The sequence below is a fragment of the Podarcis vaucheri genome (genome assembly GCF_965113315.1).
Source record: "Podarcis vaucheri genome assembly, chromosome: 4".
Lineage (NCBI taxonomy): Eukaryota > Metazoa > Chordata > Lepidosauria > Squamata > Lacertidae > Podarcis > Podarcis vaucheri.
Genome location: NC_138762.1, coordinates 27,245,889 through 27,259,239, shown reverse-complemented (window position 1 = coordinate 27,259,239; position 13,351 = coordinate 27,245,889). Strand labels below are relative to the sequence as shown.

Here is a 13,351-nt window from a genome sequence, read left to right as displayed (position 1 = left end):
AAACCTCTCCAAAATATTGATGGGACACACACACACTCCACATCAGTATTACTGTGTGGTACGTACAGGGGATGGATTAGTGTATCCCAAAGGCCTTGTTATACAAAAACGGCTCATGGGAATAGCCACCTCCCTCGAGATCCACGATTGCTCAGCTGGCAGCTGCGACCAGCGCAATCCCAAGACAAGGAACGAGCGACTTGCTCCTCATGCATGCGGACACAGCCGGGAAAGTCAATCATATGAGCTGCCCATTAGTCTTGGCTCTCATCTAACGCATAAGAATACAGAATGCTCCCCATCTGGTGTGTTGCTTTGTGACTAATTCAAAGGAGATGGATGACATCATGGAACTAGGAAATGTTCTTGCTGTTACTGATCCCCAGGAATAGCTGGCCCTTTGTTGAAGCTGATCTTCACCTGCATTCTCCAGGCTTCTTACATGTTTCTGGCAGGAATCAAACTCCAAACTTTTATAAAAAGGAACTGGTTTCTCTCTCCCTCCCCGCCCCCCTTTTGCAAAGAAAATAAATAGAAATGGTATATAATTAGAGACAGCTGGTTGAACGTAAATACAGTGCAGGAGATATAAGTCTAGGTAAAGAAAATTCAAATGATGTACAACTTTCATTATGGGAGGTAAGGGGTGGCATTGGTTTGTGAAAAATTGCAGACAGCTTTGCTCTTCAGCATGAATCTTATTTCAAATGTGTACTCAGCATTATCCTCCAATGGCTTTAATTAAATAATTAGTTCATTTGTTCCTTAAAATTGTTGGTATTCTGCCTTTTCATAAAAAGTTTAAAGTGGGCAACGGTCACAAAACACAGTACAACAGTAGTATCAAAACAAAATAATAATAATAAAAGCTGACAACAGCATATACAGGATCAGAAAATATTAGAAACCAACCAAAAAAGCATTCCTGAATGAGAATAATGCAGCTTCATTATGAAAACATCATATATATATGTATGATATATGCATATGTGTGAGAGTGTGTACAGAATGACAGTGGACTTTTTTGAGCCCACAGTTAGTGGGGTAGTGCTGCTCCTCTGACCTTCCATCTTCCCCATTGCTGTGGCGTATCAGGAGGGGGTGAGACAGTGGTGAGGGCATCACAGTGCAAATGCACTGGCAGAGCCAATCCAGTCAATTTCCTGTGTAACTTGTAGTTTTGCCAGAAGATACAGAAGCCTGAGGATGGAAGAGACAAAAGAAAGAATGAGAAAGGGAGACACTAAAAAGCCAGGGGGAGCACACGATTGCCATGTTTAAACTCAAAGAGGGCTTTCTTTCCTAGAAGAGGGAAGTCTGCTCTTCTGGCATAAGCTGTCAATCCAGAATCGTCACCAGGGAATACTAAAAGAACAGAAGAACCAAATGATTGTGGGCCACCTGCTGAATTTCACACATTGATTGGAAGCAGGCACCTGCAACAAATGGTTGTAGTCTTCTTACCTCTGTTACACAGGTGGTTAACAGTACACATCAGTTAACCATCTTGATCTGGTAGTTACAGTATTATCCCTTAACCATCTAATTATGTGAAGATCTGAATATTTCCGTAAGGAAAGTGGCCAGTTCCTCAAAGCTATTCTCATTGTTTCGTGGCTCTGCAGCTTCCTTGTTAATAAAATGCAAAATGGGGAAATTGCCTTTTCCCCCCTGTGTAGCTTATCACAGATTGTATAAAAATGTGGGGGATGTACAGATTTGGAATCAACAGTAAATTCAGCTAATTTACTGTTCAGTTCTGCACGTATCTTCTTGGAATATAAGTCCCATTCATAATTGGTGGAAATTACTTTGGAGTGATTATGCTTGTGACTGCAGCCCAGTCATCATAAGACATGCTGTATTTGCCTGCATCCCACACAGTTTCTATGGGGGTTTCTCCATTTAAATTCCACTTAAAATATTCTTCAATTGTTTCTATGGCCTTATTTACAATTTTCTGATCATTAAATAGAAATTCATTCATTCTCCATCTACCTATTTTAACATCTTTGCCTTTTAATTCAATCGTAACCGCGTTGTGATCGGATATTATTCGTGTTTGAATTTCAGATTTAGTTAAATTCCGTATCAGTTCCTTCGAAATCCAAATACTATCTATTCTCCCCCAACTTTGATTTGGGTTTGAGAAAAAAGTGAATTGTTTCGTAGTGGGGTTCTTAAATCTCCATGCATCAATTAATCCCAAATTGTTTACCATGTCGAAAAAGGATCGCGGCAATTTACCATCTTTCATCTCTTGTCTTTTTGTTAATTTGTCTATATTTGGAGACACCACCCCATTGAAATCTCCCATCAATATCAATTTATGATCCATCCAATCCATCAATATATTACCTAGTTCAAGAAAGAAAGCTGATTTTTTATCATTTGGAGCATATATTCCAACCACAATTATTTTTTCTCCATGGAACACCATCTGGACTACAACTACTCTCCCTTGCTCATCTTTATACAATAATTGTGGGTTGTACTTTTCCTTAATATATAATACTACCCCTCTTTTCTTAACCTTATCTGAGGTCACAAAATCCAATCCTAGTCTCTTATTACTTAATACCCTTTTATGTTTGTTTATTACGTGCGTCTCTTGTAAACCATCTAATTATGTGAAGATCTGAATATTTCCGTAAGGAAAGTGGCCAGTTCCTCAAAGCTATTCTCATTGTTTCGTGGCTCTGCAGCTTCCTTGTTAATAAAATGCAAAATGGGGAAATTGCCTTTTCCCCCCTGTGTAGCTTATCACAGATTGTATAAAAATGTGGGGGATGTACAGATTTGGAATCAACAGTAAATTCAGCTAATTTACTGTTCAGTTCTGCACGTATCTTCTTGGAATATAAGTCCCATTCATAATTGGTGGAAATTACTTTGGAGTGATTATGCTTGTGACTGCAGCCCAGTCATCATAAGACATGCTGTATTTGCATGATGCTAAAGCAGCATTGGGGGGATGCTACACATGGCACAAACAGGACAGCAGAATACGTTTACTTGCTTGTTTATTGCAGTCATTTATGCCCCTCCTTTAAGAGCATGGATTGCCCCAAGACTGCTTGCAAGTCAAGCTAAAATCCAATCGTAAAATCACAGTAAGACAATGGTGGCCTTTGAGCATCACTTTAAAGCAGAGATCTATGGCCTTCCAGATGTTTTAATGATTTATTTTATTTCATTTATTTCATAACATTTAAAATTAATGAATGTTAGAATGATGTTGGATTGAAATTAGGTGGTTTTTAGCAGCAATGTTATGAAGGAATATGTAAAAATGGATTGTTAACAGGTGATAATCTAAAGTTATAATATATTAAGATAAAAGATTAAGATAAAATCAAAGAGGGAAAGGATTTGCTGAATTAACTAAATTGAACTGGAATACAAAAAAGGGAGGTGTGAGGAGGTCAGGGAAATAAGCAAATGAAAGATAAGATATGGAAAGACTGGTCTGTTTTTAACTGTTTTTACCTTGTATTTTCATTTTCTCTCTCCCCCCCTTTTTTCCCTTTCTTTTTGTCTTATTTTTGTAATATGTTGAAACTTTAATAAATATCTATTTCATAACATTTATGCGCTTGAACGTTTTTTGTTTTTTAAAAAACCATCAGAGTAGTTTACAAAAAAAACAAACCATAAAATTGAGGGGAGGGATACAATACATTAAAATATACAGCCATACCTTGGAAGTTGGACAGAATCCATTCGACTTCCAGAATGTTTGAAAATGAAATTGCGGCTTCTGATTGGCTGCAGGAAGCTCCTCCAGCCAATCAGAAGCTGTGGAAGCCCCATTAGATGTTTGGGTTCCAAAGAACATTCACAAACCGGAACAATCACTTCTCAGTTTGCAGCATTCAGGAGCCAAATGTCCAAGTTCCAAGGCATTTTGGATCCAAGGTACGACTGTACAAGAAGTTAAAACTGTGGTTTAGCGTGATGTCTGAACGTGGCAAAAATCAAAACAGAAACTCACCAGGACCCTTTCCCACAGGATACCTAGTGGTAGATGCCTCTGGAATGGAGGAAGAGATAGTCCAGCAGGAGCAGGCACTTCATGTTATCTTTGCCTCCTTCCTTCCTGGATTCTTTCCTGAAGAACAGCTGAAGATTGATTTAGACTCCATGTGATCCACAGGCTCCTTGGGCTGTTAAACATGCATTTACTTAAAACATTTGCTAGCTGCCTTGGAAATACTTGTTGAAAGGAAGGATATAAATCCTTTGGAATTAAATGATAAATTTGCAAGAAATAAAAATAGGTCATTTGACTTTATATGAATGAGGCTGAGGTCATCAATCCTCATTTGCTTCACATATTCTAAAATATGTGATAATGGTTGTCTGCTCTCCTTTTGGCCATTATCCAAGGCATCAGACGTATTTTGGAGTCCCATTGCTTACTACAATTGCAGACCCCTGTGTCTCTTAACTAGGAATGGTGGAGAAATCTGATTCACTTCTCATTTAAAAGTGAACCTAATTTGCACTTTCTAATATGCAAACTGAGACACAGCCCTCCTTTGAAACTCACATTTTTTTCTCAATTTTGTTGTGCCGTGCTCCAGTCATAATGTGTACAAAAGTGCATGTGCTAGGAGTAAAGTGTGCATAGAAAAAAATGCATTATGGAAAATTGCTTTGCAAAAAATTGTATTAGGCAAAACTGCATACAAAAACGTGCATATTAGGAGAAATTTGCACCCAAATGCTGATGAATTTATATGAGGACGTTTAAAAATAAAAATTGCAAACTGGTGTGGAAATGTACAGAACAGAATTATCAATTTCAGTTTTTCAGTTGTCCATATTTGCCCATTCCTAATTCCCAGACTATGTGTTGTTTGACCCTTTCTGTCATCAGCAACAAGGAAACCCAACCTTCAGCCATGGAGCTCGCTCACTGGATCACTGGCAGCCTTTTGCTTTGCTGTTCCCAGCATTCCAGTTGTGAAAGCTCTTGTGCTTTGAACTGTGTAGTTCAGATTCAGCACTGGTGATTTCGCAGAACTGCTGCTATTGTTTTTAACAGTGTCAGGATTTTCTCCCAGGTACGAAGCATGCTCTGCGGCTTGTTTATAAAGTTAATGGTTTGTTGTTTTTAATTACTTCCTTTGTTTTCTCTAGATTTTCACGGCATTGCCTCCCTTCACCTTGGGAATCTTTGAGCGATCGTGCACACAAGACAACATGCTTAGGTTTCCCCAGCTCTACAAAATTACTCAAAATGCTGATGGGTTCAATAGCAGGGTAAGAGGCAATGTTTTGCTTTGGGGAGGAGAGGGAGAAAACATTTGGGTTGCATTTTAGTTTAAAATTGAGTTTTCAATTTGTACTGTGGCATCCCAGTTTTGTGCAGCTGGAAATTGTTAATTCTTAATGGTCAACAACAGAAATAGCCAACATGGTGCTCTCTATATTTTGTGAACTACAGCTCCCATCAGTCCTTGTCAGCACAGCCAATGGTCAGGGATGCTGGTGGTTGTATCATCCTGTAAGTGGGTGTTGTACGTGGAAGCCACTGCAGGCTTCAGTACCTGTAGTCTTTAATATCACATATGAGCTGGTCCTCAGGAAGCTTTGTGCTCAAGAAGCCAATGAACGCAGAGATCCCAAGTTAAAGTGCATGTTTCATCCAATGAGCCATGCCAAGTCTCAGTTCTCTGAGGGCTGCTTGCATTTCACTCAGAGGTTAAGGAAAGGTAGTGTACCCATGTATACTTAAAGTCTTCCCTCCCTTAACTATTACTTCATGACTTTCAGGACAACTTAAGCATTAGTAACAAGTTCAAAAGCTAAGCCATTGTAAACCCTGGCTTAATTTAAGCCATGAATGTTGACTTATAAGAGCTTGCTCACGTTACCCTTTGAGACCATGGCAGCCACACTATGTGCTGAGCTCATGGTTTGTATTTTGGCGCCCAGTTCCGATGGTGTGCTGGAAGCTGATCTCCTGCTGTGTTCAGTGTGTTGAATTGACATGCATCCAGCTCACTAAGTCCTTTGGTAGCATGGGTAGAAACCAACGTGCACTGATTTAAAGCCACATCTGCACTGAGTTCAAAAAGTTATGCGTAGAGTTCCAAATTAGAATGTTCACCATAGAACTCACATAGATTACAGAGAACCTCCTAGACCTGCATGTTAATGAATCAGCTCCACAATGTGCCCTCTCTGTGGCATCTTCTATGGACCTGCACATGCTATATAACCAATGTTCATGTTTTGTAATGAAATGTTCCCACTCTTTTACCTGCCGGCCTTTCCTTAAGGCTTCTACCCCTCAAGAGATGCTGTGAAAATATTGAGATGACTTTATTGTTCCTGTCAGGTTGAGGTTTTAAAAAGATGTTTCAGGGAGATATGCAGGTAAAATTACACTGATATATTTTCTTTTCATATTTTAGAGAATTTCCTCTTCTCTCAGCCCTCTTGTTTTATTAACCTATTCATAATAACAAAGCTTCAACACTCAAAGCTTTATTTTTAAAACAAAATGTGTATGGTTCAAACAAAGAAAAGTTCTGAGGTGGTGCTCATCAGAGAATTTCAGAAGATTTCAAGGGATGAATGTGAAGCACCAAATGTCCATCTCTCAAGAAAACAAACTTAGGATTGGGATGTTGGGGTTTTATGAAGAAGGGTTGGTGTGTCTTTTGCTCCTGTTAACTTAATTTTATTCATGGTAGAAAAAAAGGGTAAAGGCAGCATTTTACTTTCATATTCTGCTAAATGTCTGAACTGGTTGCATGGTTAACTTGAAGCATTCAACATAGTTGTATATAGTTTCATAAAAATAGATGTATTGTGTAGTAGCACAGGGCATACCCAACAGTCTTATGTGGGGAGATACTTAAGAAATTGGAAAATGGTTTTATAACCCCAATATATATTTTTAACCAATCAAATTTAGGGAGTCTCAGTAACACCCCCACCCCAAAATGATGAGGCTCCAACTTGACATGATGTGAATTTAATGCAATTAAAGCAGCCTCAGACCACAGGAGGTAGGGAGAAGAGATTTGACTCTATCCCTTTCTGCATTTCATGAGAAGCCTCCATTGAAGACAATGGGAGCTTCCCTTGAAATGCAAATAGCAGCTCCAGAGAGGCATTTTTTGACAGGGCTGGCAGGGTGCGAAAGAGTTAAGCACCCCTTCCTCTCATTGCCCAGTCCTGAGGCTGCTTGGGCTTTCCCACAATTTCTACTTGCATAATAAAAACATGAACACAGACTGCATTTGTGCATAGAAATGTCAAGATCTGGTTTTTGCCCTGAGTTTTTAGACTTATGACTCCCTTGGTCTTCCCATATGGAGAAACCAGCAGAAAACAAGAATCCAACGTAACATACAAACACATTACTATATTAAAGTGGGGAAAGGATAATAGAAAGAAAGAAAGAGAGAAAACATAACTGCAATGATGTTTCCCCTCTGCCAAGAAATATAACTTCAGAAATTATTGTTTATTTTTTTTCTTACATCTATATCCCATTTCTCTGTTCTATTATGGACTGCAGTCTCTGGGTCTCCATGCAGTAAAAAAAAAAAAAATCAAGACAAATAATTTGACAATCCCTCTTCCCAGGGAACTCTGGGAATTGTGGGAGGAATAGGGGCTTCCTAACAACCCTAAATACCCTTAGCAAGCAACACTTCCCAATATTCTTTGGGGGAAGCCATGACTGCTTAAAGTAGCATAGTGATGCTTTAAATGTACGGTGGTACCTCAGTTTTCGAATGTCTTGGAAGTCGAACATTTTGGTTTTTGAACGCTGAAAACCAGAAAGTAAATGTTTCTGTTTTTGAACGCGCTTTGGAAGTCAAACGGCTTCCGCTGAGTTTTTTACCCCAATTTTCTATATTGAATTTGCAGGCTGCCCTTTGCGCCTTGGTTTTTGAATGGTCTTCCAGAACGGATTATGTTCAAAAACTGAGGTACCACTGTATAGCAGATGGGACCTCCATTTGGATTGACGATTTTTGAATTTTAATACTAGCTTTAGTGGTATTGCTTTTTTTAAAAAAAGCCTTTAAAATAAAATTTAATGTTTTTTGTGTGTGTAGTGAATCATTTGATAGGGAGTTAAACAGCCTTTGAGAGTTTGGTCAGCCCCCCCCCCTGACTTTCTTGTTTTGTTTCCTTAGGTGTTCTGGGGTCACTGCATCAATGCTTTGATCCACTCCATCATTCTCTTTTGGTTTCCATTAAAAGCCCTGGAACATGGTAAGTGCTTCATTCTTTCCTGAATGTCAGCCTTTCTGGCCCAGCTCCAATGTGATTGTGGTTCACAACAGGTTGTTAGGAAATTAATCATGGCAGACAGACCACCAGCCTCTAAGCTCGGACATTTATCAACAGTGACCTTCCAAATCTACCCTGTCTGCATGCAGCCTTCGGTAGATAGCACTTCCCAACCCCCAGAGATTGTAAGTGTTTGATTCAGGGGGTCTTTACATGCAGCTGCATTGATTTAATATTGATTCACACAACCTTTTGCTCTTTTAATGTGATTATTACAAGGACTGTATATGTAGTAGGCCGATCCTATGAAGACTCCATTTTGTGCTGGCTTTCTGCATGTTATTCCAATTTCTTGAGTGAATGGCTGTCGATAGGAGGAATCGTCCTCTGTTGTCTCCTTCTCCTTGTGCCCTCCATCTTTCCCAACATCAGGGTATTCCAGGGAGTCTTCTCTTCTCATGAGGTGGCCAAAGTACTGGAGCCTCAGCTTCAGGATCTGTCCTTCCAGTGAGCACTCAGGGCTGATTTCCTTAAGAATGGATAGGTTTGATCTTCTTGCAGTCCATGGGACTCTCAGGAGTGATCCCCTTCATGGATCACTGCCTTGCTGTGGTGAAGGGGCTTGAATAACTCAGAGAAGCTATGAGCTATGCCGTGCAGGGCCACCCAAGATGGACAGGTCATAGTGGAGAGTTTTGTCCAAACGCGGAGCAGGAACCGGCAAGCCACTCCAGTATCCCTGCCAAGAAAACTCCATGGACAAAGACAACAGGCATATAAAATAAGGCATACTGAGATCAATGAGTCATTCTCCCAGGAAAGTGTCATGTGATGGCAGTTTAAGGCATGGGATTTCATTTTAGTCAATTAACAGAAGCTCATCTTTGTGAAGTTCAAATATACTTTTTTGAATAAGTCTCCATAAAAATGACCAGTTAACTCAATGTAATTGAATGCAGCCAGAGTTATATGATTACAGTGGTACCTTGGTTTACAATTGTAATCGGTTCTGGAGGTCCGTTTGTAAACCAATTTTTAGTTCGTAATCCCCCCCCCCAAAAAAAGGGTTGTAATACAAAACACGCACTTCCGGGTTTGACGTGTTTGTAATCCAAAACGTATGCAAACCAAGACGTATGCAAACCAAGGTACCACTATATATATATAAGCATTTATCCCTATTCCTAAACTTCAGTTTTTTTCCCTTTCCATATTGAGAGTCAGCTTTCATGTTAGTCATGAATTTAATTATTAGATCCATTTAGAATATTACTGGTTTTAGGATGCCGTCTTGAGATGTGTTGGAGATTTAAATTGGAATCGATAAATAAATAATTTCAAAGACCAACACATTACCAAGTGAAGAACCCTGGCTGCTTTGCTATTCAGGGAGAGGTGGATATAGATCTTTTATCCCTTTTTATGTTTGAGGGAACACTTTTTAAAACTTCAGATGAAAAGAAATACATCATTCGCACCGGTATGTCCTTTAACCTCTTGAGCTCTTTAGGATGCAGTGTGCATATGGGCAATGAAGGAGTGCTTCTGCAGTCTTACAAATAAGTGTTCACAGCACATCCTGACCATCCCTGACAATTGTAGGAAGTTTTTCCTCTTCTTCTTCTTTTTCTTCTTCTTTTGTAGGGCCCTGGGATTCCAAAAGTGCAAGGTCATAATATTACAAAATACAACTTACAGATGCAACTCTGGCATTGAAATTCTCCAAATGTACTTGGACTTAACCAGATTTCTTCATGGCATTTAAAAACTTACACACTACATATGTGATTGCATGAGCAACATTCTTCAATTATACCTTATCAGGATAGGCTGGTGATGAGCAGGGATTGGGTGGGTGGGTGGGATTTGATTCATTCAGCACCTAAAGGAAAACCCACCCAATTCTCACTTTCTGAAACAAAGGAGAACCAAAACACAGCCACTTTTTTGAAATTTGCACTTCTCTGAATTTTGCAATGCGGTTCTCAAGCCAAATAAGCTACGCAAAAATGCATGTAGTGGGGTAAAGTGTCCCTAAAGATGCATATACTGGTGAAAATAAAATGCAATAAATTAAGGAAAATTTGGTTGCAAACGTGTGTGTTAGGTAAAACTGCTTATAAACACGTGCATGTTGGGATAAATTCATTTCAAAATGCTAATGAATTCTCTGGAGGGCTTTTTAAAAAAGTAGTTCACTAATTGATTTGGAAACATGGAGAACTTAAGATTGGTAAAGAGAAATAGAGAGAAACCAACATTGACAGATTTGCCTATCTCCAGTGATGAGGTACACATATGAGTGCCAGAGAAAGAGAGCCCTGCTGTGTCTTTTTCCATGTTTTGAATTCACATTAAGAGTTCTCTGGATCCTGGTCAGTGTGTGAAACAACTCTAGAGCAGAAATATGGAACCTCTGGCCATACAGAGGTTGTTGGACTCCCATCAGCCCCAGCCACCATGGCCATTGACTAGGGATGCCAAAAGCTGCAATCCAACAATATCTGGAGTGCCACAGGTCCCCCCCCCTGCTGTATTGAATGAATGAATGGGTGGGTGGGTGGATAAATCACTCTGCGGTAGGTTTCTCCATCGCTGCCCTAGAACATAAATAGTTAAAAACACTAGACCCATGTAGCTGATGGAGACTGATGCTGTGACCATGAAGTCGCTAATTCTCAGGGAAGGGGTGTTCACAACCATCCTGAAGGAGGCGATGGTGAGTCACTTTTTGGGGCAAGCTGATTGAGATGTTAGTGGCCAGCTCCAAGCATGTTTGGATGAAGCTGATTATCTAGACTCATTTCAGTCTCACTCCCAGCCCAGATATGCCATGGAAATGTCCTTGATCACCCAAATTGACTGCTGCTATCAAGAGAGGGACAAGGGGAATGCAACCCTTTTGGTTCTTCTTTATTTCTCAGCAGTATTCAGTATTGACAGATGTGGATTGGGAGCTGGAAGCACCTTTTGGGTGGTTCCACTCTGAACTGCAGGACCAATAACAAAGAGTAACTTTGGGAAACACCTTCTCTGCTCCACAACACTTTTCTGCTGGGGGGCCCCAAAGGCTACCATTCAATGCTTTTTAATATCTATATGAAGCTGCTGGGGTCTGTCACCTGGTGACTTGGAAGTACCATGTCATCATTGTTGCCCCCTACAGTATCTGTTTTTAAGTAGCAGATTAAAACACATTTATTTTCTCCAGTTTATGGCTTTGGCTGGCACAAGAGAGAGATTGCTGCTCAGTTGTCTGGGTTTCTTGAGATGTTTATGTCTGAAGTTTGTAGCCCTTGTATTGATTTGGGCGTTTTAATAAATTTTAATGAATTGCTAGGCACCACCCTGAAAACCTTTAGATCGAAACGCAGAATGCAAACTTAAAGCATGTTAACGGTAATAATAACCATGATAAAATGATAATTAATGATGAATTTGTTGTCGTCATTATTTCATTCAAGCAAGGGCATAACTCCCTCTTTCAGGCAACAATCACCTTGCAGATTGTGGCTCTAGGTTTCTGCTTTAGATCAGCCTCACCTAGGCAGACGTGTGTCGCTGGCTGCCATGTTGAAGCGAGATGGTTGTGTAATCCTTCTGAATTACAGCCCTTTTTGGATTAATTTGAGAATTCCTACAGCTGCCATGTGTTCCTTTTTTCATAGGAGCCCTTCTTCTTTTTTCCTCAGCAGGAACTAAGCACGAATAAACTTGGCTACTTGAAGTATTGCCAAGTTTGGCACCTCCATATGTTAAATTAACACGTATTCGCCTTTTTGTGTACTTACAGACAGGAGAAAAGGTGTTGGAATATAAGATGCCCAGTCCCTTTTCGCCATTAACACCCTCCAATAGCTTTTTAAGATAGCAGCTATATGCACCAAAGGGAGGATTTTTGCTTCTCTTCTCTCTTTCGGTAACCTTTGGGGTAAAAAATATCCCCTCACTTCAAAGGAATCTAAAATAAAAGCACATATAGCAGGACTGCATCTGTATGCAGCACAGTGGCACGAAGATGATGTGGTAACTGGAATTCTTCATCTCCTATAGATATTTTGATTATTCGTTCTTGGCAGGAATTCCCCCTTCTGCTCAAACAACCCCTAATGGTGATGTGTGTGCGTGTGTGTGCGTGTGTGTGTGTGTGTGTGTATACGCTATTTTTGAACATTTAATAGCTTCAGCATTGGCCAAGACAGTCATTACACTATTTGCTTCCAATGCGCTGCTTTTGAAAGAGCTTTGAGAAACCCAGTATGCAAAATTTATCCTCCCTACAAAGAGAAATCCAGGAGACATGTTTCAAAAACACATCAGGCTGTTAAAAGTGCGTTCAGGCTCATGCTCAATGTTTCCCAGTCGCTTGGCTACCTTTCACTACCTTTGCAGAAAGGAATGATGTTGTTCATGCTGCGCCACCAGTTAAATGTGAGCTGGCATGTTTACATACACCTTTCTAATGTTTTTTCCTTTAATCTGTTTTTTAGCTCACCCACTCTCTTTCTCTTCTTAACCCAATCTCCTCTTTAGTTTGAAGGTATTCTGTGAATTGAGATGATATTTTAAAAATTGCTCATGGTTGCATTTTACTTAATTTTGTTCAAACCATTTGAAAATCTTAAATAACCTTTTAAAAAACAATAATATCTCCTTGGGCAAATGAAATATTTAATATTTGTTATCTTCTTCTTTTTCCAGACGCGGTATTTGCAAGTGGCCAGAGTGTAGACTACCTGTTTGTTGGAAATATAGTTTATACGGTAAGTTGCTGAAATCCAGCCACAATACTGCACATGGTCTTTGTTCGTGCAACTGAGAATTTCCCATGAACTGGTATTCCCCAGTATATACCACCTCTGACAGTGGAGGCAGAACATAGCGATTGTGGCTGGTAGCCATTGATAGCCTTGCCTTCTATGAATTTTTCTAATCTTCTTTTGAAGCCATCCAAGTTGGTTGCCATCACTACCTCTTCTGGGAGTGAATTCCCCAGTTTTGCGATACGTTGCATGAACCTTAACCACATACCCAGGTTCAAACGATATGCTAAGCCAAACCTGGGCTTAGCTGCCATGCTGCATGC

At 39.8% G+C, this 13,351-nt stretch overlaps 2 protein-coding genes across 10 annotated transcripts in view; one reads left to right on the top strand and one right to left on the bottom strand.

The window, feature by feature from the left end:
• The window catches only part of SHISA2 (shisa family member 2), a 455,435-nt gene that overhangs the window by 311,043 nt on the left and 131,041 nt on the right, over window positions 1-13,351 (bottom strand). The gene's annotated exons all lie outside the window — the stretch shown is intronic.
• Window positions 1-13,351, top strand: part of ATP8A2 (ATPase phospholipid transporting 8A2) — a 325,713-nt gene that overhangs the window by 214,401 nt on the left and 97,961 nt on the right. For all 9 annotated transcript variants that reach the window (XM_082220253.1, XM_082220252.1, XM_082220254.1 and 6 more), the window contains 3 exons: window positions 5,146-5,268; window positions 8,169-8,247; window positions 12,967-13,028. In XM_082220253.1, coding sequence (XP_082076379.1) covers window positions 5,146-5,268; window positions 8,169-8,247; window positions 12,967-13,028 — 264 coding nt within the window. The remainder of the gene's footprint in view (window positions 1-5,145; window positions 5,269-8,168; window positions 8,248-12,966; window positions 13,029-13,351) is intronic.